Source organism: Penicillium solitum, assembly GCF_028829755.1.
Source record: "Penicillium solitum strain IBT 25940 chromosome Unknown utg000003l_segment0_segment0, whole genome shotgun sequence".
Taxonomy (NCBI): domain Eukaryota; kingdom Fungi; phylum Ascomycota; class Eurotiomycetes; order Eurotiales; family Aspergillaceae; genus Penicillium; species Penicillium solitum.
In genome coordinates this window covers 1,730,566-1,754,550 of record NW_027072123.1, presented here as the reverse complement: position 1 = coordinate 1,754,550, position 23,985 = coordinate 1,730,566, and the positions used below count along the sequence as shown (strand labels likewise).

The following is a 23,985-nucleotide window of genomic DNA, read 5'->3' as shown; positions in this document are numbered from 1 at the left end:
ACAACCCAACAAGGATGAGAAATACAAATGGACACCCCCATGGATAATCACAATTGATGAAAGATAGCAATCAGCCTGGGTGTGAACAAGGTACGGTCGTCGGGTGAGGGCAAATCATGGTAAAGCTACCACTGTCACTGTCTGGGTTTTCGGTTCTGGATATCCATAACACCTTCTGTCATTTCGGGAAACATCACGTAGTATTGCTGTGTCGCAGGGTTGACCAGCAGATTCATCTGGGGTTGATCAACAGGTTGGTGAGGTTTAGTTCGCATCAGTAGTCAAGTAGTAGGCATGAAACATGTGGTCGTCTTCCGGGATGGTTCCTTCGGATGGAACCGTCTGCTCCATTGAAAGCCAGCCATTATGGGCTGCAGTGCTTTCATGCTCCTCTTCGTAGTGGCTGTCATAGAAAGGATGCTTCGAGGGGACTTGCAGAGGGTTGAATCGATACCCAGCCTTGTCAAAGTTGTCGTATGGATTGTATGAATCGCCAAGATCGGGAAGGTATGGAGGGCCGTATCCAAAGTCGTCAGGGTTAGTGCGATTGGCAAATGGGGACTGCCAATCGTGGGGGCCAATTCGGCCTTGGGGGTTCAGAATAGGTTCCATGTTTTCCTTGTCAACGGGTTTGTGCCCAATTCTCGAGGCATGAATGCCGGTGTTCGTCTTTCCGTTCAAAACAAGGCGAGTGGGGGTCAATGTGTCAAACTGCGTTCGGTACCCCGGTTCCTGATAAGCTGCTTTAACCTCTTCTTCTTTTTCCTCGTCAACAAAAACGTCGAAGCCACCCCTCGGCCGCTTGCCAAAGGTATTAACAGTGAAACCAAACTCGTCATCGTCGCCAGCATAAGAGTGAGTACGGTCTGCTGCGCGGCGCGAGCGGCGGGGAGACCTTTGTTCTTCCTTGACCTTCTCTTCTTCTTCCGTGTTCTTGCGGTCTTTGTCGGCTTTCTGTCGCTTTCTGTCCACAGCTCGGGGCACGTTGGGGTCGGCTTTAGTCAAACGAGTACTCCTGGTACGAGTGAGGCCTCGCCTGGGAACTGGAGTCTCTCCTTTCAGTGGACTGTATTCCTCCACATTACCCGTGATTACACGCTCCTTCAACAAAGTTCCGTGTGGGGAAAAGACCAGTTCGGTTGGCTCCACGAGCGAAGAAGTAATTTCCATGTTCTTCAACACGGCACTATCCTTCTTCTGGTTGCGCCGACGACGCATCTGCACCGTAGCGGAATCAAAAATATCCATGCCTGGCCACAGAACTCCCTTCAGTCTTGCGATTTCTTCAGCCCGAGTCTTGTCCGTCTCGGGATCACCCGATGCCTGAGTCTGATCACCGGAGTCGATAAAAGGATCAGGGGTATCTCTGGCGGAAGTCCAGGTTCTTTCCAAGGGGTCCGGTTTACGTCGGCGCTGTATCGGTGTCACAGGCAAAGCCAATGGTCTGCTTTCATTGCCGAGTCCAGAAGCATCCACTGGTTGCAATCCGTTTGAATTTGTGCCATTGGACGATCGCATTGAGCGGAGGACAGGGCCCGATCGAGATTTCGCATTGTTGTTCGTTGCAGCCAATTGGTTTGGCGTAGTTGGTGTGACGGTTGTATCCGCATGCTGCTGTTTGTCATTGTTGGACTCGGCCAGGCGGGGATCGAGGCAATCAGGGATTGGGGTGGTTGGAACTGAGACAGTGCTAGATCCCTCAGGCTCGAAATTGGATGCTTGGCTTCTTGTGCGTTTGGCAGTCTGTGAAGTCAATGCTTCATCCGACTTTCTCTTCTTCCGAATCTCTTTGCTGGCCATGCGAGCAGCCAGCTGCTTCGCAAAGCCATTGGCGTCAAACCAGTCGTCGTACTGTTTGAGAAGCTCGATTGCGTTAGGATCGTCGGTGCGGAGCTTGAGCTTGAAGTGGCTGGCTAGATGAGCCTTGGAGGCAGCATGGGTCAACAGGTGGGAAACATCGCTGAACTGGGGTTGCCCAGGACAGATGCTGCATAGGAGGACAGAGTCATCCATGATGCAAGCCCCGCAGGAAGCAGCAAAGTAATAGAATGAGATGTAAATGGAAAGGGCAAAACAACCAAAGTGTCAAATGCCAAGAAGGTGGGTGTGAATGAAGCTGGTGAAGGAGCGATGGAGGAGGATGGGCGTTATAAACACGTCAACAAGGCGGACGGTTCTGACTGCTTTCGTTATCAATCAGCTATTGACATCCGAGGAAGGAGCGTCCACGGGTCGGTCACGGGATGTCATTGAGCTCAAACAACTTTTCATTCATCTTCATCATTATCTTTAGGTGCACAATCTGTATACAATGTGTATGTCCCACGATTTCTTAACAGCTCTTTGGCCATTGTAGGGGGATATGAAGCGGAATAAGTCAACGTGGTGATTATTCTCCTCCCGCATTGTATCCCATAGTCTATAGAGAAGAACGATGGGTTATTAGATTGCGGGAGGGTTCATTATGGATGGATTGATCATTGATCCATCCATTAATCAACTGATCAATTACCCTGCAAGGCATTTGGTAGTGATTGATTTAGGCATGCAACTATTCATTCAAGTTAGCAAATCACCCAATAGCTAGAAAGAACATAGCTCACTAAACAGCATCTATTTCTTGGAGACCATTGAACTTCAATAAACTCAGTCCTGCAAGGCTGAAGTGAGTGTGATACACATCCACCATATTTCCGGGTCGATCAGCAAAGCCACCAGCATCCGGGTCCTAAAAAAGGGTTAGCAACAGATTCCACCATACACAATAGACAATCAACTGACCTGGCATTGTAGAACAAATGCGGCGAGCTTTTCACCATCGATCCAGTGCAGACGGTCAATCATGGCAAGGCTTGATCCAACCCACCAGCTGTAGCACGCATCTGCAAGTTTTTCTGGTCGGCCATTGAAACCACCGCTTTCAATCTGGCGCTCGCTGAGCCAAGCTCCGAGTCGATCCTTGTTTACCAAGTCCAAGCGACCAGCGATGGCCAACGCACCAATGCAAGTAAACACCTGGCCAGCGTGGGACTCGGCACCGGGGCGAATACCATAAGCTCCATCCAGGTTTTCACAACTTTGAATGTGAGAAACGGCTTTGGGGACATCGACCAGGTCCATCAGACGCAATAGCGACAATGCATTTAGGGCACCATATAAGAACCGGGTATCTGTTTCGCCCCACTGGTCTCCCATGAAGGAGCCGTCTGCATTCTGTAATTTTGCAATGACTGATGGTTTAGTAAACAATTATTGATATTAGTGAACGTGAGGGAGTACGTACAAGACCCAACTTTCTCCTTGCCACCTCGGCCCCGCTTCTCGAGTTCATCGACAGCATCAATAGTTATGAGGATCTGAACGGCAGAGACGGTGTACAACATGTGAGCATCATGACCTGGGGCAGCACCGAAGCCTCCATTATCATTTTGGCACGAAAGGACGAATTCGATGGTCTGATCTCGAGGTAACGTATCCGGATGACCTAGAATATGGAGGGCTGTGAGACCCCAGTAGACACCATTTAGTCGTAGGTGCTCGGTCAGCCAATATTCCAGCTCATCTTTCCTCTATGTTGGTCAATTATCACCATTCACCCAACATTTTCTTTCAAGGAGCACGCACAGTGTCCAGGTTCTTGATGTAAGTGACATGCTTTGAGGTGTGTAGTTCAGAGTCTGCGGGGCTAACCCCAGCTCTACCAGGGCCCGATACTAGGGCCATGTCTTGGAACGATGGGGGTAGATGATTAGAAGACGAGCACTGATTGGATAGGGATGTACAGGTTAGTAGATCGAAGATCTGAGAGCCCGTGAAACTATTGTTTTGGCACAAGGCGGTGAAGCTGCAAGCTAGATCATTTATGCACCACTGATGCCTGCCATGCACAAATTGTGGCTTAACCTAAGAATACGGTTATGGGGTTTCCCGGACAACCCACCGGATAATCTATAGTCCATACACTCTCACGTGAGCATAGCGATAGCACGTGCTTCGGCTAATTCCAAGCCCTGGAGTTTATTTTATCAATTTGATAATACATCCACCCTAGACAGGCGCTAAAGGTTCTGTTACATTCTGTACTATTGTACTCAATATTTGATTGGTAGAGACTCAATGATATCCACTCAACTGTCCCGTGCACCACGCCAAAAGCACTGTCGTCCCCGAGGCGCTAGTTTGACATCTCCAGCCATGTTTCAGATTGGATGGAACCTCAAGTGGAAAGATGCGAAAACGAGGGCGGTGTGCAAAAGAACCTTGGAAGAGCTGTGTCAAGCAGAAAAGTGTGCTAGAAATAGTACATACAACATAAATAGACATGTTCGCTATAGGACTTTAGTTTACACCACAATTTAAGCCGTTATAGTTACAGTATCTATATTTATCCTCTCTATAGGATAGTGCCCCGGAGTATTGTCAGTGTTGTAGCTCCGAGTCTTCCCATGTTATACAAGGTTTTTTTTTGGTTTTTTTTTTTGGTCAACAATGCACACCGTATCACAATCGTAGGCAATGGAAACTTTCTAAAATTGTCTCTAAAACAGGAATTCTCCACATGAGGTAGTTATCCATGGTGTGAGGTCTTTATCCGTAAGCGGGAATATGGGTTCCAAGGTTGGATCCGAGACCAGGCTAAATTAATTTATAAAAAAAGTGGACGCGACAACTTCGGACACGGACATGTTTGTGCATTTATTTAGCTCTTACCCCTGATATACATATGAATAGGTTTCTGTTAAATACATGGATAAAACCATTGTTGCTTATTGCCTTGAGTACTTACTCCGTCTAGATCATGGACTATTACATATCTATAACTACGGAGTAGAGACATACTATATCTAGGTGCATATGCGACCTGGGCATAAACAACCACAAATACAACCATGGATCTTCCGGCAATGGAAATCAGGTACTGGTTTATTGTACTGTCACTGGTTCCCTGATCAACCAATGACAGACCACATCGACTGCAACGTAAGGCAACACATTTCGTGGCTCTGACCTACAAAAGTGGAGAGCTCCGATCATTCGTGTACTCCGTACGGAGTACAGCCCACTATAATCGTATCAAGTACCTTTGGACGCGAATAGAATCTAATCCCGCAAAGCTCCAGTGTCCGAGAGTTTTTTTTGGGGGTGATGCGAGCCAATGCCAATTGAGTAAGCCTAAATTGTTATCGGAAGTTGATGATGATGAACGTTTATGACCATTTACGGATATTCATGATGCTCCTCTACCGTCACACTCGGATCATCCACAGGTGTTCCCTGGGTCTACCAAAGTGACGTTTCGGCCTTCAGGGGGGATCAGATATGGATATTTTTTTTTAGAAAAAAGGATATTCCACTCTTTTTTGTGGTCTGTACCCATAGAAATCATAGAAATTATAGAATTATTTAGGTGCCTAAGTAGGAAAAAGATAATACAGAATGTGGAACGGTTTCAAGTTCTCTCAAGACCCCCAAAAACAATAAAACAATATATATGATTTTTGATATTTTGATATTTTTGATATGATCTAATAATTATGACTTCTATAATACTGGCGTGGCTTGTCTGATAGTCTCTACTCGGACTAGTGTACCGCTAAGTCTATTAGGAGACACTTGGACTTTGGCGACATTTTTTTTTGTTTACAATTTCAATTCTTCACCTTTCATAACCCTGACCCCTACGGAGTACATCATACACCATACATCATACCTTCTTCCAAATTGAATTATTTCATCGGTTTACCTTGATCCACCGCGACTCCTATCTCGCCCCCCCTTCCGCCCTGCCGATCCCCGAACTTCGAAGCGCCTAAAAAGAGGGGGGAAAGTGAACTTGTACTAAGCAAGTCCCGATCTCACAAACCTGGAGACGTCGGTGGAAACAAATTGAAACCCCAGAACATGAGGAATTTGGTGAGTGATCAGCTGAATCAAGGAAACCCGTTCATTGTTTCTGCGATTCGTTCCTGGCCTTGTCTGTCAACAAAGAGTCGAGGTGTGGCTTCTTTTAACTCGGGGGGTCGCCTGCATATGTCACCTGCGGTCTCACCTCTTGTCTTGTCTTTTTTTTTTGGTTCTTCTGCTTCTCCTTTCACATGTCTCTGATTTCGCGCTGACCCTATAACTGGCGCTTCAGATCCCACGTCCTCGATACTTCATTTGATCCATACTACTTTCGTCATTACACTTGACGTTTAGGTAGACAACATTACCTATCTCCCAGTACTACTCGGCTTTGAAAGTCGCTTCGCCCCCCACTACACGGTCAGACCTCGAGCATTGATACCCGTACGAGCCTCTCAGCCGCATACGTGACTTGGCTTTCAGCGCTGACCAAGTACATATCTAGCAGCCCAAGGGCCAATTCATATTCATCTGAAGCTGTGACGGGGCATAGAACCCACAAAATTTTAACCCCCGATCCTTCACATTAATACTGGACTGGGTCCAATTGCCGCCCAACATGTCAAACCGAACTTCAACAGTGCCCAACCTCGATCTGAGCTCGTGCAAGACTGAGTCGAAGAAAGAGAAGGGTTCATCGCCTGTGACGCCAGGTGACCACAGTTCAGACGGACCGACCCCCTTAACACCCCGTTCGCCCAAGTCTGCATCAAGCTCTCCACTCTTCAAAGGCGCAACGATTCGCCCTGTCATGCAAGACTCCGACAGCAAGGCAACCAGCCCTACTCTTCCACTTTCTCCTGCCACAGGCTCCGCCGAGCCTACGACACCCGGTCTCACAGCCATCCCTCAACATTTCCCTTCTCCCAAAGACTCAAGGCATACGCGCGATGCCTCGAAGTCATTCTTTGGCAACCTCAAAGCACCGAAATCATCACACAAGTCACAACGTTCAGATAGCTCGGAGAACTCCACCGAACATCCCAAGAGCAGAGGCAGCTCTAGGGAACGGAAGACACCAATGGCTTCAAAACAATACGAGTCAACGCCTGACCTTCTAGGGGAACTTGCCCGTACGGATGGAAGCGAAAGGACTAGTGAGTTCCCCTTGCGATATATATGGACCCTATCTAACAGAATAACCTACAGATGGACTCTCAGGCAACAATAGTTCGCAGCAAACGAGCACCAAGAAAGTCGCTACAGATCTAGAGTCCGCTGCACCGAAGAAAAACAAACAACGATTTGCAAACCTTTTGACCCGATCTCGCTCTATTCGAGTTGACGACTCGTCCGGACCCAGACCACCACGCCGACGCCCCTCTACTGGTCTGGCGAAACTTGAAGAGTTCAACCAAGGCGCAACAACGACCACGAATCCACCCCGTTGTGCGACCGCGACTGCGACCACGACTGCGCGACCCGAACGCACCGTCCGGGGAGGGTTGCAGCCTCCTGAGCGCCAAGCTGATACCATGTCTTTGCGAAAAGAGCGTAGCCACGGTAACATTGTTGCATCGGGTTCGCTGAGTCAAGTTTCTGGTGCCGGGGCTACCATCTTCAACAATCTGAAGTCTTCATCAAGCGGCACTGCAGATCGTATTGGCAAGGCCGGGAAAGGATTCTTTAGCAAGATCACTCGCAGCGGCAGCACCAACGAGAGAGAAATGATCACTGATGATTCGTACACGTGTTCGGTGATCAACCTTCCGCTCATTGAGCAGGCGAGAAAGACCCGCATTGCGAAGAAGCTCGAAGACTGCCGAGACAAGACCGAGTTCTGGATGCCTGCCTTGCCATACCGCTCAATTGATTATCTCAACTTTAAGGGTTGTGAGGAAGAGGGCCTTTACCGTGTACCCGGCAGTGGCAGGGAGGTCAAGCACTGGCAACGACGATTTGACACAGAACTTGACATCGATCTCTTCGAAATCCCTGATCTTTACGACATTAATACGGTTGGATCCCTCTTCAAAGCTTGGCTTCGTGAGCTTCCGGATGAGCTTTTCCCCAAGGCAACGCAAACGATGATTGCTATGAAGTGCGAAGGCGCCACGACCGCACCGCAGCTACTCAAAGACGAGCTCTCCAAGTTACCACCATACCATTACTACCTCCTTTTCGCCATCACATGTCACCTCAACCTCCTTCACTCATACGTGGACCAGAACAAAATGGACTACCGCAACTTGTGCATTTGCTTCCAGCCCTGCATGAAGATCGACGCATTCTGCTTCCAATTCTTGGTATGTGACTGGAAGAACTGCTGGCAGGGATGCTGGACCGAGAAGGAATACCTTGAGATTGAGAAAAAGATGGACGAGCGCGACCTGCGGGTCTCAGTAGAGCAAGAGGCCGCCAAGGCAAAGGAACGAGCCTCTGCCAGCCATGAACGCGCTATCTCGTCTTCCAGCAGCAGCGCTGGGGAAGAACGTCGGCAGCCTGCTCGTGAGCCAGCTCGCCCGGCGACCTCGACCTCACGTCCAGCAACCACTCACCTAGAACCAGCTCGCCCAGCAACCGCTCGCACCCGAAAGGCTCCGCCGAAGAATATTGAGACGACACACAACCGGAGCATCTCCCAGCTTCCCGAGCTTGGCCCACCGCTATCTCCTATCAAAATCTAAATCCGACAAACGTCTTTCCTCACACAGAATTGTCCCGGATGAAAACAGCTTCACGTCGTTATCCACCTTTTATGACCTGCTTCCAGTCTGGCTGGCCCGATTTCCGTTCTATCTGCAGGACCGGATAGGACTGGACAAGTTGTTCCAGAATGGCATTCCCTTCCTCCATCACGACCACTTTCTCCTCTCCCCATACCTCTGATACGATACGATACGTCCATCGCCCGCTAGCCGTATGATTGTCGATATCCCCATTGTCATTTGGTCTCAACCACATATTGAGATCAGATGCCCCATCAATATTCCTCTTCCATGTGTACATCCTTTGCTCTCCTGGCATCTACTCTGAAATTGGCGAATGGCGGGCCGTTTCGTTTACTCGCGCCATTTGGCTTACCTTGCATTATTATTCTCTCTTTTCGCTGCCTCTTGTCTATTCGGAAGCGCAACAAATCTCATTCCATGCTTTGCTTGATATTGCGATCTCTCCAGATTCCCCTCTGCAGTTGACATTGATTTCCATCATCGCTATTTGCTTCATGCGTGTTTGCACCGTTTTGCAACGGGGGTTTACATTTACATTTTCACCTTTTTTTTTGTTTGAAGTATTTATCTGGCGTTTCCTTTCGAGGATTGTACAATAAAGAAAGTGAGAAAGGCACTTTTCGGTTCGAGCAAGATCATTTCTGCTACAATAATCCCCGTAGCCTCACACAGATAAACCAAGGCCATCGAGCTATCGAGTAGAGGCCATCGATAGATGCAATAAGAGTGCTTTTAGTGAATCACGGTATGTCCACAATACATGAAGAATCCCATTCGACTCCCAACCCCAACGCCAGAGATGTAAAAAGAATCAAGACAGGAAGAGGCCAGAGGCCATAACATAAACGTGACAAGAAAAGAAAAGAGCACGAAAGAACCCGATAAAAACAAGCTCAATTAACGACCGCCTCTCATTTCGCACGAGCAGGGTTCGACCGCTTCTCGTTCGAGCGTTGCTTACGCTCATTACGCTTAATGCGATCCTTGCGCTCAGTCCGCGAGATACCACGAATGTTACCACCCTCAGCATTGGCCTCAGCCTCCTTCTTCCACTTCTTCTCATCAACCTCAACAAGCCATTGGTTCTCGTCGTCCTTGTTCTTGCCCTTGTAACCCCAGCGCGGCACCCACTCGCCAGAAGCCTCGTCGTAGGTAAGCTTCTTGCGGCGCTCCTTGTCCTGGCCGGCAGCACCGGGCTTCTGGCTGAACTTGCCGATACCCTTCTTGCGGGCGAACAGCTCCCATTTCGTGGGGGCCTTGGGGACGGGAAGCGGCTTGTGGCGCGGGAGGTGGATGTTAGGCGCTGGCAGGGTGAGAAGCACACCGTCAGAGACGGAAGTCTTAATCTCGCAGGTTGTCAGGAGCTGGTTGAGGAGGACCTGGACGCCATCACGGGCTGTGGCTTTCAGCGAGTCGTTCAGTTTCTGGTCCGCGGGGAGCTCCAGGGGGTTGGGGTCGTTGACGAGCAGGTGGCCCAGGTCGAATGTGTAGGGAGTGGGCTTTGAGACGGTGATAGGTCTGGATTGGGATGTTAGTTTCTATATTTTTCTTCGTTTTCTTTTTTTTTTGGTCGTGTATGCGGTTCGGGAAGACGGTTTCTTACAGTCTCTCGGTCTTGGAACCAGCCGCAGGCGCGGAGTTAGCCATCTCGGTATCAGACATAGCGATACTAGTAAGTATTGGTAGACTGTTGATGTTCAAAAGTTGGTATCAGCCCGAAGAAAAAAAAAGTTGGTTATCAGATACAGCCGCTTTTACTTTTCTGCCATGACTAAGGCATCCCGACCGCCTTTCCTTTCTCAGGGCGGGCGGATTTCGCATCAAATTATTGACCGAAGTGTTAACTGCTGTTGTTTTCTCAACTCAATTCCCACCCACCTCTCCATCTCAGCACCGGTTGTCCCCTCACTGGCCGCGCCGGTGTTTCTGACAACAATGGCCTCCTCGTGGTGCTGGAATTGCCTCTCGAGGCTTCGCCCGACACCGCGAGCACTACTCCCGCCGTCCGCAACGCCCCGGATTTCGAGCGCCCCCTTCCACTCCACCGCCGTGCACTATGCCCAGCCGGCCAAGAAGAAGGGAAACAGCTTGACGGTAGTGAAGCACAGACAGTCAACCAGCTTGAGAAGGAAGAAGAAGAAGGTTGCTGATCGCGGCGGCCGTCCCCCGGCCGTGGGTGAGCGTAAGGCTTTGCGGAAACGCATTGTCCTTAGCAATCCTAATGCCCTTGAGATTGAGGGTATGGCGGAACTGTCTCCGGAGACTATGGTGGACTCGCGTCTCCGTGGTACCGTTCTGGGATTGCCTGTGCCGATGATCGATCAATTGAGAGCAGTGCAAGCCTTCAAGCCCAAGCAGGGCTGGTCGATATTCCGCCGACCTGGAACAGTCCTCCGACGCGATACCATTGAGATGGGTCGTTTGTTTGAGCAGATCTCTGGGGAGGGCGATGCGGCCCAGAAGGGCAAGGTTGTCAAGAAAATTGTTACGGGTATGAAGGGGTCTGGCAAGACCGTGCACCTGCTGCAGGCCATGGCCATGGGCTTCTTGAAGAAGTGGGCTGTGGTCACTATTCCCGATGGTAAGTAGGAATATCTGCTGGTGTATATTACAATCTTGCAGCTACTAACTTGTCGATCTTGCAGCCCGAGACCTTGTATCCGGTGACACCGCCTACGCCGCCATCGAAGGTAGTAACCCCGTGCAGTATGTCCAGTCTAGTGCGACCTCAGCTCTGTTGACTCGCACCGTCGAGGCCAACCGGGAGCTTCTCGCTAGCCTGAAGGTCTCCCAGAAGCACCCGGATCTGAAGATGCTGAAGCCTTCCTCCACCCTCGAAGACCTCGCCAAGCTTGGCTTCAATGATCCTGCTGTCTCCTGGCGCGTCTTCCAGGCTCTCTGGACCGAGCTTACTGCTACTGCCCCCGCCGCAGGATTGGAGAAGGACTTCAAGCCCCGTCCTCCTATGCTTGTTGCCGTGGACGGTCTGGCCCACTGGATGACCGAGAGTGCCTACCGCTCCGCTGAATACAAGCCGATTCACGCCCACGACCTCGCCTTCGTCCACCACTTCCTCTCATTGCTGAAGGAAAGCGATTCCCTGAAGAACGGCGGTCTCATCCTTTACGCCACCTCATTCTCGAACAACCCCAACCCCACGGCTCTCAAAATTGCCCTGGACCGCCTGGCCGCCCACCAGGCCGGTATCAGCGCCTCCTCGCCGGAATACCCCCAGGTACCAGCCTACAGCGATGCTGATCCTCGCGTCCTAGAGCTGCTCCAGCCCGCAGAGAAGGCTGTCAGCCCACTCGAGTTGCAGACGCTGGGCGGTCTCACTCGCGACGAGGCTCGTGGTTTCATGGAGTACTTTGCTCGCAGCGGCTTGCTGCGTGAGATCATCAATGACCAGTGGGTGAGCGAGAAGTGGAGCTTGTCTGGCGGCGGTATCATCGGCGAGCTGGAGAAGTTCGGCCGTCGTGTTCGCGCCACCGCTTCCGTCTCGAAATAAGGGTTCTATCTTGTATTTCTTTCTCTTGTCTTATCTCCTCCGGCTTTCAAATTTGTCTTTCACGTTTACTACTGTATATCGGATCCTGGGGTTTTCCTTGTGTGTTCTTTGCCCATGTATTTTACAAATCTCACTTGGTCCGCTTGTGTCTGTATGCATATAATGGATTTGTTTTTTGGAAAAGTCTTATATCGTTTGATTTGGTACTTCATGATTGTGTCATTGGGTTAGTCTCTTCCACAACTAATAAAATACTAATCCAAACAGCATCATTCAAAGCTTAACGTTGAATCCAATGCCCTCAAGCATCCAACTTCTTCGGCCTAGGCCCACGCACCAAATCGGGATAATCAAACTTACCCCCAATATTCAAAAACGAATTCCCCGGATGCGCCTCCTTAACCACATCATCCCCCCGGAATAAAAAGTTCATCGGGAACCCAATATCAAACTCATAAGCCGCTTCAATCTCCTTCAGATCCTCATCCGACAAATCAACCCCAAGCCCCTCAATATTACTCAACAAATGCTCAACCTTTCGCCCACCCACAATCGGCACCACATACGGCGCTTTGCGCATCACATACGCCAACGCAACGCTGGTCAACGCAGTCCCATGTCGCTCCGCAACAACCTCCAACACCTTCGACACAGCAATATCCCGCTCCGTCGCAGGATTCTGTCGTCCGGGATTCCCGCTCTGCGCAATCTCTTCCCGTTGCGCGGTGGTTTTGAATGCGCCGCTCCCGAGTGAGCCCCAGGGTGCGAGGCCCATGCCTTCGGATGCGGCCATGGGAATTATGTCGCGCTCGAAATCGCGTGTTGCCGCGTTCCATTTGCCTTGGTACACAGAGAAGGGGCGGAGACCGTGATCGCGTGCGTCTGTGGGTTTGGTTAATGACTTGAATGGGGGGTAATGGTGTGGTATAGCTAGCTGTAAAAGTAAAACTTACATTGGTTCGCCTTGGTTACGATCCACGCTGGTGTGTCACTGATACCCAAGTACAGAACCTTTCCGGATAAGACTAGCTGGTTGAGTGAGGTCATTACCTCCTCGATGGAAGTGCTGAAATCCCACCAGTGGACGTAGAGCTGTTTATCCGGAGGGTATTTGTTAGCAAGTATATCCGGAGAAGTAAGCCCAAAGAAGTAAGCCCAAAGAAGTGGGCAGGTGCAGCCACGTACCAGATCAATATAATCCGTCCTCAATTTCTTCAAACTCGCGTCGACAGACAGCTTCAAGCTCTTGGCATTATTGCCGATGAAGTTGGCTTGGATCTCAGACTGGTTGTGTATACGGTAGGGCGAGGTATACTTTGTCGCGAGGACGATTTGGTCACGCACGCCGCGGACTTCCATCCACTCGCCGAGCCATTTTTCGGATTCTTCCGCTTGGTAGTTATTTGCTCTTTGGTGTTTTGTTAGTGATTAGATTCATTGGGGGATATTCCAAGGCTGATTGATTGGGGCTATGCATACGTATCGATGAAATTGCCTCCATTCCCGTAGTATGTATCCAGGATCTGGAAAGAGGTCTCTTTGTTGCATTCGCCAAGACGGTCTTTCCTGTTTTGGTGTTAATTGCTATACAATTGACATTTGGGATATCCATAAATATGTATAAGTAGGTATTCCACGTACCAGCCATCACCGAAGTTCATCGCACCTAGGCATAGTGGGCTCACCTTGACGCCGGCAGTGGGTGCTAACAGGCGGTAGCGGCCGAGGTAGGATTTGGGAGTGGGAGCACTGGAAAACATGGTGTGAATTGAGGATTGAAGTTGATTTGGAGTGGAAATGAGGATTGGGGGGATCTGGAAGGGTCGGGGGCTTTTATAGCACACCATATGCGGGGCTAAATGCGTTAATAACCTATGTAGGATGGATGTCCTCAAGGTGTGCTGTATCGTTAGTATAACTATGTTGTAAAGGTAGTATGACCTCTTTAACTCCTAAGTCCGGCTAAATCTGGTTTGTAGGGGAGTTTAGGGCTAACTCCGTTGGGATACAGTATATGCTAGTACAGTATATACTACATTTTTACTTATTCATATGTCCAAGTCAACAGAATCATTCGTTCTTGTTATATTAAAGCTCAGAACCCGCAGGACTTCGATTGGCCACCCGGATATACAGGGCCAGGGCCATCCCCAGCCCCATCTTCAGCCTTAACGCCCTCGGCCTCATTAACGTTAGCCTCCTCACCGCCATCATGCTCCCCCTCGTCCTCGTCCTCATCGTCATCCTGGGATTCCGTGTCATCGAGATCGTAATATTGGTCGTATATATCATCCACAATATCCCGATACTCTTTCATATATTCATCAAGCTCAGAATTGTCCTCTCCAAGAACACCACCCCAAGTTTCCTGCTTTGGGGGAATCTTCACAGGTCCTGGTGTCCAATCAACGGCCCCATCGTCTTGGATGGCATCACTACCGGACACGGATTTGGCCTTTCCATTATCAACAGGAGGAACAAGCCCTCTGCCTTGGCACCTGGGACACTCGCAATTCTTTCCAAACAACTGCACGGCGTGCATATTGAGATCGATGCCTTCGCCGACAGGATCAGCGACCCTATAACGTTGATACGGAATCCTAATCTCTTCTCCAGCCTTGATATCCTTGTTCGCCCAGATGACTATTCGGTTGGGAACCTTGTCGTCGTATCCCCACAGTGCGTTTTCAAAAGGGCGACAGGAATGATTGAACATGCTTAATCCAGGGAAGAGGTAGAAGTTTCTGAATGATGGCTCCATTGCCGAGAGATCTTCGATTCTCTCTTTCATTCTAGACTGCAGGGTTGGGTGTAGCACAGGCTTGGGACCATCCCGGTCATTGAATGTTGGGTTCGCACCTCGCCGTTCATGTTCCCAGGGAACAGCATTGACCAGCAACTTTCGCAGCACGGTCTGAATAACCCAAGTGTCGAACGAGAGGTCGCTGAAGATGTCCACTCCAAGATGGAAGAGGATATCGAAAGGTATCTGGATATTACCAGCCAGAGTGAAAGGGAACCAGCTGTCTCTCCACGGCTCGTTCGTGTCAGTACCTGCCTCGAGAACGAGGAGTTCGTTAATTTCATGCGCAAGAAGATTAGGGTCCTCTTGGCGGCGGTGGAGCGTGAGTTCGAGCACGCTCTTCAAGAGTAGACTTAAAACAGTCCCGTGGCGTTCATTGGTGTGAGTGAAATACTGCGATCCACCCCATGTCACTTTATTAGGTCGCATGGCATCGTGCAACCAGCCCCAATTGAGGCCACAGAATTCTTGGAAATGGTACGTCTCGCGTGCAATGGCTAAGCAATGGGGAGCAACGCCGTCTGATATTGCATCGTTGGAAGAACAGAATAGCAGAGCGCCCCTTGTAGCTCTGAAATATCCTACATCCGCACTTTTACACATCATGTCAAGACACGCGCAAGTAGGCGGGTGTCCCCATCCTGGGCGGGACGCCGGATTGCGAATGGAGTCCCAGTTGTTCTCGATATGCCGAACCTCGTCTGGGTCAATCACCGCTTGACAGTTGTCGCATCGTGGAGCATGGAGGGGATCTTCGCTTTCATCATCAAGCAGCCTGTTGGGTATGAGATTTCCGCGAATAACGGGTTCCTCATAGTGAATTAGGGTTCCTGCTTTGATGTTTCCCGTAGCAAATACTCCCAAGCCATTGAAGGAATCGTCCTTTTTGAGTGTTGGTTGCACCTGACATGTTTGTTTGGGAGACTTCCCGGGACAGGCATTAGCTGTGAAAAGATTTGCATTAAGTGCATTGATGAAATGTGGTGCTTCGCGTCTCACGTCCGCTTGGTCGTATGGATATTTATCGGCGCCTGAAATCCATCCTTGGCTCCATTCGTGCCCATAAAGGGATGGATGAAGCGCGGAGGGATTCTCTCTCCTGTGCTCGATCTCTGCTCTCACGGAAGCGCTCACTGTCATGCGCTTTTTGGGGACTGATACGTCGCGGTATGGCAGTGGCCTTTGGAGTTGACTCTGCATATGGTCTTCGAAATCATCCCAACAATTCAGTGCTGCGAGGCTGAGACTGGTTATACTGTGAAGGGAATTTCTCAGAGTTGGAATGAAATAGTTGATACCATTTGCCTTCCGCATTTGCAGAACTTCCCTTGTCATTGGGAGTCCCTTGATCTTCAATTCTACCATTAGGTGCTGCTGAATGGCGTCCCAAACTCTGGTATACATCCCAGGGCGCTTGTTCCTTTGCGTTGCTGTCGTCAACACTTCACATAGAAGTTCTCCGCGATAGGCGTCTCCAATAGCGAGATCAAAATGGCCCAGCAGATAATGACAATATGCACGGCTGTTCCAGTAAGTTGGGCTGTACGGGCTCAGTTTAATGGCCGCGGTGTACATTTCAAGTGCAGACATATCTGTTCTCGTAACAGGGCTCATTACAGGCCTTGGTTCACGATGGATACCCCAGTGACTCAGGTTGCTTTGTCTCGAGACCCCAAAGCGCTCATCACATTCGTATTCCCATAGACGACGTTGAAGGTCTATTTTCCTCCCGTATGTGCTTAAACCCCTTGATGTCAGTTCGTCTGTGAGTGCATCTTTCGTCCAAAGGTCCGGGTCTCTGACGTTGAGGCCGTGGACGAACACTTTTTGTTCCATAGCGTCTAGCCCCTGCACGCCATTATACGTCTCGTCCAAGCCCTCCGCCGTGAATCTGGCTCGTGCATCCTCGCGAGAAATAGGCAGAAGTGGATTGCTCATCAGGTGCTCATAGACATTGTGAGCCAATGCATGCATTACCGATTGTTTTTCTTCGGTTGCTCGTGTATAAGGGCGGTTCACATGCGTCTTCCATGCACGTCCGAGGGATTCATCGGGCTGCTGCCAAAATCGACGTGCAAGAAATGCGTCGTCTTCAGTCAACGCTGGAGCTAGAGGCGCTCGATTGAAGACATCCGGACGCTTTGGAAACGGGGGTGGGTGGACAATATCTCCACCTGGGTAGACTTCGTGTAGTCGCTGCCTCGGATCCATCTTGATATCTTGGTGTATCAAGCAATAGAAAACAGTTGTAAGGATGACTATATGAAGGAAAGAGTATGGTAGGTCTCAGGATTTCGGTTTCCTTAGATCGCATGAGACTGTGAGGCCGACACAGACCCATGGAGTTGCCATGAGAGTATAAATGTTAGAGTAGTTCTCACACCTCTCGTAGGTTACGACTGAAAGAAATCCGCATATCAAAGATTCCCGGAGGACAAAGAAAGGATAAGATCATGGTGGTTTATTTTTGGAGGTCAACGCAGTTGACTTGAGTATAGTTCAACAAAGAACAGCGAAAACATGCGTTCTTTTGAAATGAACTTGCTTCTACGACAATGAAAGCCAGCAGATCCAACACCAATATGCAATGAGCAGAGAGATCGGGATCCTCGGAGGTTCTTAAAATCCACTCCACCTTTTAGTGGGAAACAGCCTTGGGGTATAGAGGAATGGTAAAACAAAGGATGAAACGCCAACCATGCATGGCCTATGGAATTTTTTCGAAGGCTTGTAATCCTAAGCCATGGGTCAGCCTTGGATGCATCAGTCCCAATAGATATAATATACACATATATGCCCAACGGGTAGTACGTTGTAGTTGGGAGGTTGCACTGGGAGTCTCGTGGAGGGGGGTGAACCGTGCTGACCCAACCCCCAACACAGCCTTGGAGCCTGGAGGAATCCTTCGACACTTTTGAACTGGACTTTTAAAAGGTTCCCATGTCTTTCTAAAGTGCATAAAGTGCTCCGATTCATCTTACCATGCACGGACAGTCGAATCATCCCGATCCTCCCTCACAGCCAGAATGGCGACTTCCTCCGCGTCTCCCCGCGCAGCCGTCGCAGCCAGGGCCTCCTCCTCCCCCTCCTCCCCCGCGCCCCCCAGTTGCTCAATATTCACCAGCTGCTCCATATTCCCCGGCCACCTATGGGCCAATTTCCAATCCACAGAGACTGCCGTCACCGAGTGGTGCGGATACAACCACGTGGGGAGTCCGGTTCAACCAGACCTCCGGTCCCCCGTTGCCGGCAAGTCCAACGTTGGAATGTTAAATATAAACAACTAACAGTCGCATAGCCCCGACCTTCAAGTACCAATGAGCAACGATATGCCTATGGGCAATCTCAGCCGCATCCACCTGTCACAACTCCTTTCCACGGCACCCAAAGCCCTCCACCCCCACCTCCATATACACCAACACCACCTGGTGTTCCACAACCACCCCCAAAGATCCCACAAGGCATACAACATGTACCAACCCTACAAAGCGATCAGCCCGGGCGCCCTCCACTGCTCGCACAGGGCGCAGGACCGGCTGCGATGACTGGATCTTACGAATTCCGCCCTACGCCTATCAATACAAATACTACATCTGCCGGCGCATCGGCTCTGGGCCTTGGAACACCATCGGATTGGGAACACCTTGGACCGACCCCTGGACACTTTGATGATGCAGCGTGGTTCCCACCTCGCAGGACGCCCCCTCTGCATCACGAAGGGTTTCAGCCACCACCAAGTCTCCCGGTCGATATTCCCAACATGTTTGTGGGAAGCGAGTCTGACATGGTCGCTCGCCCGAGAACAGATACAAACGAGACGCTTTCAAGTACTATCTCTGGGGCGACACAGTCGGGACGCGGTAACTCAAATTCACCCGTCAGTCCATGCACGACACATGGAATACCAACACCGCCCCCACTGGTTCGCGTGGAGACCACCGACTCTGCCTTATCTACGGGTGGACGCCCAGAAAGCATTGATAATGTAATAGACGCATGGGTCCGTCCATTATCGCCCGCGCATAAACCAGTTCAACCGGAACATCAGGGCCAGCCCGGCGCATTCTATCATAATAGCCCAGTAGAGCGCTCACAGTCAGCGCAAACCAGCTCGTCATACTTCGACCACTTGCGATCGACCTCAAATAGTTCTGCACGAATGGTCGAAGGACCCAGAAGGGCGGCTACGCCGAAAAACCAAGACCCCTTCGAAGATCTGGACCCCTGGTCCAAATCATCGTTGGAAAGATACGTCGCCATGCTACGTAAGGAGGCAGTGGCTGACTTGGATGAAGAGCGATATAAGATTTTCACGGCTTTCATGGCTAAAGAGACCAAGCTCCGGGAGATTCTTTATAATATTGAGCATGAGCCTGAAAGTAAACCGCTGGCTCCGCGAGCTCCGGACCCTGCTCCACCACAACCACTATCTATTCCCAGCAAAAGCGAACCACCTGTTGAGTCGGGGCTGATACCCGTTGCGTCAGAAGAAACCCCGCCTCCCTCGGCGGCAACAGCGACAGAGGATGAAGATCTCGATGATGTTCGCAGTGAGTACAGTTCAGGCGGTCGGCCTCTGCTCGCTAAACAAGCGCAACGAGCCTCGCAATTCGTTCCTAGTTTATCTACTGTGCCCTCGGGCACAGAGTCCAGTCTGTCAAGACCCTTATCGCTCATGTCGGCAGATACGCATAAGCAAGTCTTGGAGCCCCTCACTACGAACCCCCCGCGACCTATATACACGCCATTCCAATATACAGAGGGTCCTCAGCGAGGCTCAGACAACCTCACCTTCGCTCGCCCGGCCTATCAAGCCTACTCTGATCTGCGGCAAGCTGCTGTCAGCGGGCGAGTCATGTCAAACGCACCGGGACATACATCTCGATCGAGGTCAAACACTGCACTTGCTGCTCCGGCTCAGAACGAAACTGACGAGACCTTCCTGGGCCTAATCCGTCACAAGAGCGTCGCTTATTCTAAACCGGCTGAGCGAAGATCTCCGCCGCTTCCATTGCTGCCAGAAACTCTTCGCCAAGGCCGGCCGAGGGGCCTCGTGGAAGAATTACGCACCATAGTATGGACACCCTTGGGCAAACACTCTGAAAGCTCCTGGCACATCACCACTCGGGAAGAGCTCGAAAAATTCCCTGATGATTTGTCATACATCGGACGGACCGTTGGTCAACGGGAAGAAACAGCGAAAGCCAGACGGCAAAAGCTGGAACAGGAGCGCGTGGCTCGTCAGGATGAATCTGAGCAGCACATCGATGATCTTTTCAATGGGAAAGAGATTGGGTATGCAGACATCAATACCTTGGAAGAAGACTTTCGGCAAACCGAAGCTCGGGTCCAATTAGAGGAGGAACGACACGAAGTAGATGATTTTGTGACACATGTCTTCAACCCCTTAGACGAAGGCCTGAAAAATGAAATTTCGGCGCTTCGCAAGTCCTACGACTCTGCTCTCAGTCAACTCGACCGTGATCAACAGGGCAAAGGCTCACCAAGCGGGCGAGGCAGCCCATCTGTGACCATGAAAATGGTTAACGACATTCATAACAAGCTTGAGATTCGATTCCAGAAACGGCTTGAGATGGCCCTTGATTGTGAGCGACGACGGAAGAGGGCTGAGCGGCGACCACTTGTGGTCATGGGTGATATAGCTGGTCTGCAAAAGCTAGACGGAGAATTTGACCAGATGGAACGGCGAAACATTCTAGAAGCGTGCAAGGATCGTGATGACCGAGCCAACCGACTCATGGATTCATTCGACGACGCAATCCTGAACGGGCTAGGTATAAATCAGACCCTCCTAGACGAGGTTGCCTCGAAAGCAGCCCGGCTAGATACCGCCACCCTCCGAGCCTCCGGTCTACCAGATTCCGAGATTGAGCAGATTCTCAAATCTGCAGCAACCTCTGCTGCGTCCCTTAGAGCCGATTCGGAGGCCATCATCCGCAGCGCTGGGGTTGCAGATATGGCCCTAAACGACGCCGACTATGGAGTCTCCGTGGCCGAAGCGCGATATGCCAACTCAGATCCGGATATTTTCCTGCGGCTGGGGGATGAGAAAAAAAAAGAGGATGAGAAAATCCAGGATGAGCTGAATTCAAAGTTGCAGAGCATTCAAAAGGGGCCTGTGCAGATTGAGGCCACAATTCAACGCCTCCTCCTTGGCTTACACAATGACCCACAAGCCGCTGCCCCGGTATCTCCAGTCCAAGGCCCTTTCCCAACGAGCCCATCTGATGAAGTGCCTCCTCTACCTCTAAGTCTTCGTCCTTCGACTACTGGCCCAGGTCCATCTGCTAGCCCAGCGCCCATGAGCCAAAGCACGGATGATGACTTAGAACATAAACAGAGGCTTCTCAGAGCGCTAGAGGCAGCCAAGCAGCGCAACGCTGCCAGGAGCCACCATTGAGCGGGTTGGAAGCGTGCCGAATGGAACATTGATACAATACGTGTAAGTTCATAGAGAAAGCACTGTATGTATTCTGGTGGACGAAGAGGAGAAAGAGAGGACGAGAGAGCAGGCAAACTATCTGGGTTCTATTTACATGTGATGCCTTAGGCATCCGGGCATCCAACATCCCCCTCATAGAATCCTGCATGCACTCCCTATCAAGATCTCCAGTTCCGGCATACATAGTAAAACTCTGCAAATTTCTTGTGGATTTAGCACATGCCAATTAGCTCGGTAAAGATCTTGAATTGATCCTTTGCAAGAGCCTTGGTAAATCCATCTGCGGCATTTCGCTTGGTGTTCACTCGATGAATCTCAACATGTCCTTGCGCCACTGCATCTTTGACAAAGAAGTAACGAAGATTAAGCCATCTGTTCGCCGATTTGCCTCCTTTCTTCGAGAGAAGCAATTGTGAGTTGATGTTGTCAGTGTAGATCTCTGTAGGACGCTGCTCTGGGAGCATAAATGATCGTGCGATCTTGTTCAACCACATTGCATCACGACTAGGTTGATCCAGTGCACACCACTCAGCAACTGTCGTCGAATTGGCCGTGATCGTCTGCTTCTTCGTAGACCACATAATAGGTGATCCGGCAAGGTACCAGACGCTTCCTTCTGTCGATTTGCTATCTTCCCAGTCTGTATGTGAAGCATCTGTGTGTGCATAGAAGCGAAGTTCACCGGTTCGACCGAGGATAATTCCGATGTCAGGTTTTCGTCTCAGATACTTTACAACATGTTGCATTGCTTTGTAGTCAGAAAGGGTGGGATTTGCTAGTCGATGCTGTAAGCGTGTCACTGCGAAGCGAATGTCTGGTCGTGTCTTGACTGCCAACCAGTTTAACATCCCCACGATAGACTGATATTGATCAAAAGCATCGTCATCTAGTGCATTGGTCGCATCGGCTGGTGTCTCTCTCCATGCAGCTGGCAATGGCGTGTCTTTCCAGCCAGAGGTTTTAGCCATACGTAGCACCTTTTGCACGTACGCTTTCTGTGACATAGTGATTGTCCCGTTGGCGTAGTCTCTGTCGAGCGCACAGTTCAAATACTGCTTTGGCTCACCGAGGTCCTTCAAGTCGTAGTACTGACGAAGTTCGCTGACAACTTGCTCAATGTCATCGTCGGATGGTGCAGCAATGATGAAATCGTCAACATGGATCATCATAATAGTCAAATTCATGCCTTTGCCTTTGATATAAACGCAAGGATCATCATCCAGCGGACGAAAGCCAATCTGACGTAGTTTGCAGTCCATCTCTTCGTTCCATAGGAAAGCAGAGTCTCGCAATCCGAAGAGCGCTTGATTGAGTGTACACACCCAGTGTTTCTTGTCTCCTTGTGCATCTGCGTACTCAAAACCTGTAGGTTGTCTCATATAGACTGTCTCCACATCTTCACGTGAAGCATTGAGATATGCAGCAGTGAAGTCAACTTGCCTCCATTTTAGACCATACACTGCAATCAGTGTGAGAACGATTTTGATCATACATTCGGCGACGACAGGGGCATATGTTTCTCCATCATTTTTGTCTTGGAAGTTGCCACATACCACCCATCGTGCTTTGAAATCGTAGACTTCATCTCTGGTGTTGGATTTGACAGTGAATCTCCATTGTCCTGGCAGTACCTTAGCTTTTGACGGCTTAAGGATCAAGCTCCATGTGCCTTTAGCCTCGAGATCACTAAGTTGTCTTTGCATAGCCTCTTGCCATTGAGGCCAGAAAGGGCTCTTTTGCGCTTGCTTGTACGTAGATGGCAAGTCAACGTCCTTTGCGCATAGCGGCTTTCCATTGTAGAGAAATGGTTCGTCAATATCGACTTTGTCCATTGTCACATCAGCTGTTGCAGACATCGCACTAGGTCCCGCAGACCCCTGTCCATCACCCTCCGTCACGTTGTTACCGCCCGAGTCCTTCGCCTTTGCCCTTGTGGCAGCTCGTTGAATATCTCGGTCTCGTTTCTCGTACTCGACAGCGAGGTGTTTCTGCTTTGGATCGTGGTATCGGTCAGGTGCAATCCCGATATTCGCTCGTCTCGATCGGCGGGGTAGGGTGGGAGCCGGTGTAGCTGGGTCCTGAGAGATAGGATCTGGCGATGACTCAATTGAGATGATCTCACGGCTTGGTGACATCTCTGATCTCGCAGTAACCGGTGTGTTCTCAGTGCTTGTCGTTGTCTCCGTTGTATCGATAGCCTGTGTGATCTCACGACTTGGTGACACACTGATTTGTCGAGCGGGTGTAGCCTGTGTGGTCTCACGACTTGGTGACACACTGGCTTGAGGAACTGGTGGAGCTTGTGTGATCTCACGACTTGGTGACACACTAGCTTGTTGAACGGGAGAAGCTTGTTGAGTGGGAGATGAGAAAGGGTATTGGTAATCTGTTCTCTGTCGCTCTGGAGAAGGAGTCATATCTTCTGATTCCTCGGTGACAGCTCTCTCAATGTTGTCGGTATCTCGACGAATATCGTCCATACTTTCAGCAAGTTGAGACACTTGGGTTGACAGTTGTTGAAGTCTTCTTCCGAGATCTTCTTTCTTCCGCTCAATGTCCAAAACCTGTGAGACGCTCTCAGTGGTAGGATCCGTGATCTCAGTGATTCTCGCGCCTGTCATCATGGGCTCCTCTC

General features: G+C 50.2%; 8 protein-coding genes across 8 annotated transcripts; 3 read left to right on the top strand and 5 right to left on the bottom strand.

The window, feature by feature from the left end:
* Nucleotides 1-264: 264 nt before the first annotated feature.
* Nucleotides 265-2,013, bottom strand: N7455_004559 (uncharacterized protein; the record flags this gene model as incomplete). Its single annotated transcript, XM_040956752.2, has 1 exon — nt 265-2,013. The coding sequence occupies one exon, from the start codon at nt 2,011-2,013 to the stop codon at nt 265-267; it is 1,749 nt and encodes a 582-aa protein (XP_040812701.2).
* Nucleotides 2,014-2,508: 495 nt separating this feature from the next.
* Nucleotides 2,509-3,723, bottom strand: N7455_004558 (Rab geranylgeranyltransferase subunit beta BET2; the record flags this gene model as incomplete). Its single annotated transcript, XM_040956847.2, has 5 exons — nt 2,509-2,551; nt 2,604-2,728; nt 2,782-3,230; nt 3,284-3,569; nt 3,625-3,723. The coding sequence occupies 5 exons, from the start codon at nt 3,721-3,723 to the stop codon at nt 2,509-2,511; spliced, it is 1,002 nt and encodes a 333-aa protein (XP_040812722.2).
* Nucleotides 3,724-6,463: 2,740 nt separating this feature from the next.
* On the top strand, nt 6,464-8,531 carry N7455_004557 (uncharacterized protein; the record flags this gene model as incomplete). The annotated part of the gene is made up of 2 exons (XM_040956869.2): nt 6,464-7,001; nt 7,054-8,531. The coding sequence occupies 2 exons, from the start codon at nt 6,464-6,466 to the stop codon at nt 8,529-8,531; spliced, it is 2,016 nt and encodes a 671-aa protein (XP_040812830.2).
* Nucleotides 8,532-9,182: 651 nt separating this feature from the next.
* On the bottom strand, nt 9,183-10,286 carry N7455_004556 (ribosome biogenesis protein RRS1). The gene is made up of 2 exons (XM_040956771.2): nt 10,180-10,286; nt 9,183-10,094 (listed from the first exon to the last, which is right to left on the bottom strand). Exons 1-2 carry the CDS (start codon nt 10,236-10,238, stop codon nt 9,488-9,490), a joined length of 666 nt encoding a protein of 221 aa, XP_040812801.1. The 5' UTR covers nt 10,239-10,286; the 3' UTR covers nt 9,183-9,487.
* Nucleotides 10,287-10,511: 225 nt separating this feature from the next.
* N7455_004555 (mitochondrial 37S ribosomal protein mS29) lies at nt 10,512-12,084 on the top strand (the record flags this gene model as incomplete). The annotated part of the gene is made up of 2 exons (XM_040956779.2): nt 10,512-11,157; nt 11,222-12,084. The coding sequence occupies 2 exons, from the start codon at nt 10,512-10,514 to the stop codon at nt 12,082-12,084; spliced, it is 1,509 nt and encodes a 502-aa protein (XP_040812694.2).
* Nucleotides 12,085-12,385: 301 nt separating this feature from the next.
* On the bottom strand, nt 12,386-13,844 carry N7455_004554 (aldo/keto reductase; the record flags this gene model as incomplete). The annotated part of the gene is made up of 5 exons (XM_040956860.2): nt 12,386-12,966; nt 13,038-13,176; nt 13,270-13,492; nt 13,564-13,650; nt 13,726-13,844. The coding sequence occupies 5 exons, from the start codon at nt 13,842-13,844 to the stop codon at nt 12,386-12,388; spliced, it is 1,149 nt and encodes a 382-aa protein (XP_040812728.2).
* Nucleotides 13,845-14,179: 335 nt separating this feature from the next.
* On the bottom strand, nt 14,180-17,098 carry N7455_004553 (uncharacterized protein; the record flags this gene model as incomplete). Its single annotated transcript, XM_040956832.2, has 1 exon — nt 14,180-17,098. One exon carries the CDS (start codon nt 17,096-17,098, stop codon nt 14,180-14,182), a length of 2,919 nt encoding a protein of 972 aa, XP_040812833.2.
* A 771-nt stretch (nt 17,099-17,869) lies between these two features.
* N7455_004552 (uncharacterized protein) lies at nt 17,870-21,308 on the top strand (the record flags this gene model as incomplete). Its single annotated transcript, XM_065604836.1, has 2 exons — nt 17,870-18,136; nt 18,186-21,308. The coding sequence occupies 2 exons, from the start codon at nt 17,870-17,872 to the stop codon at nt 21,306-21,308; spliced, it is 3,390 nt and encodes a 1,129-aa protein (XP_065461736.1).
* Nucleotides 21,309-23,985: the final 2,677 nt, after the last annotated feature.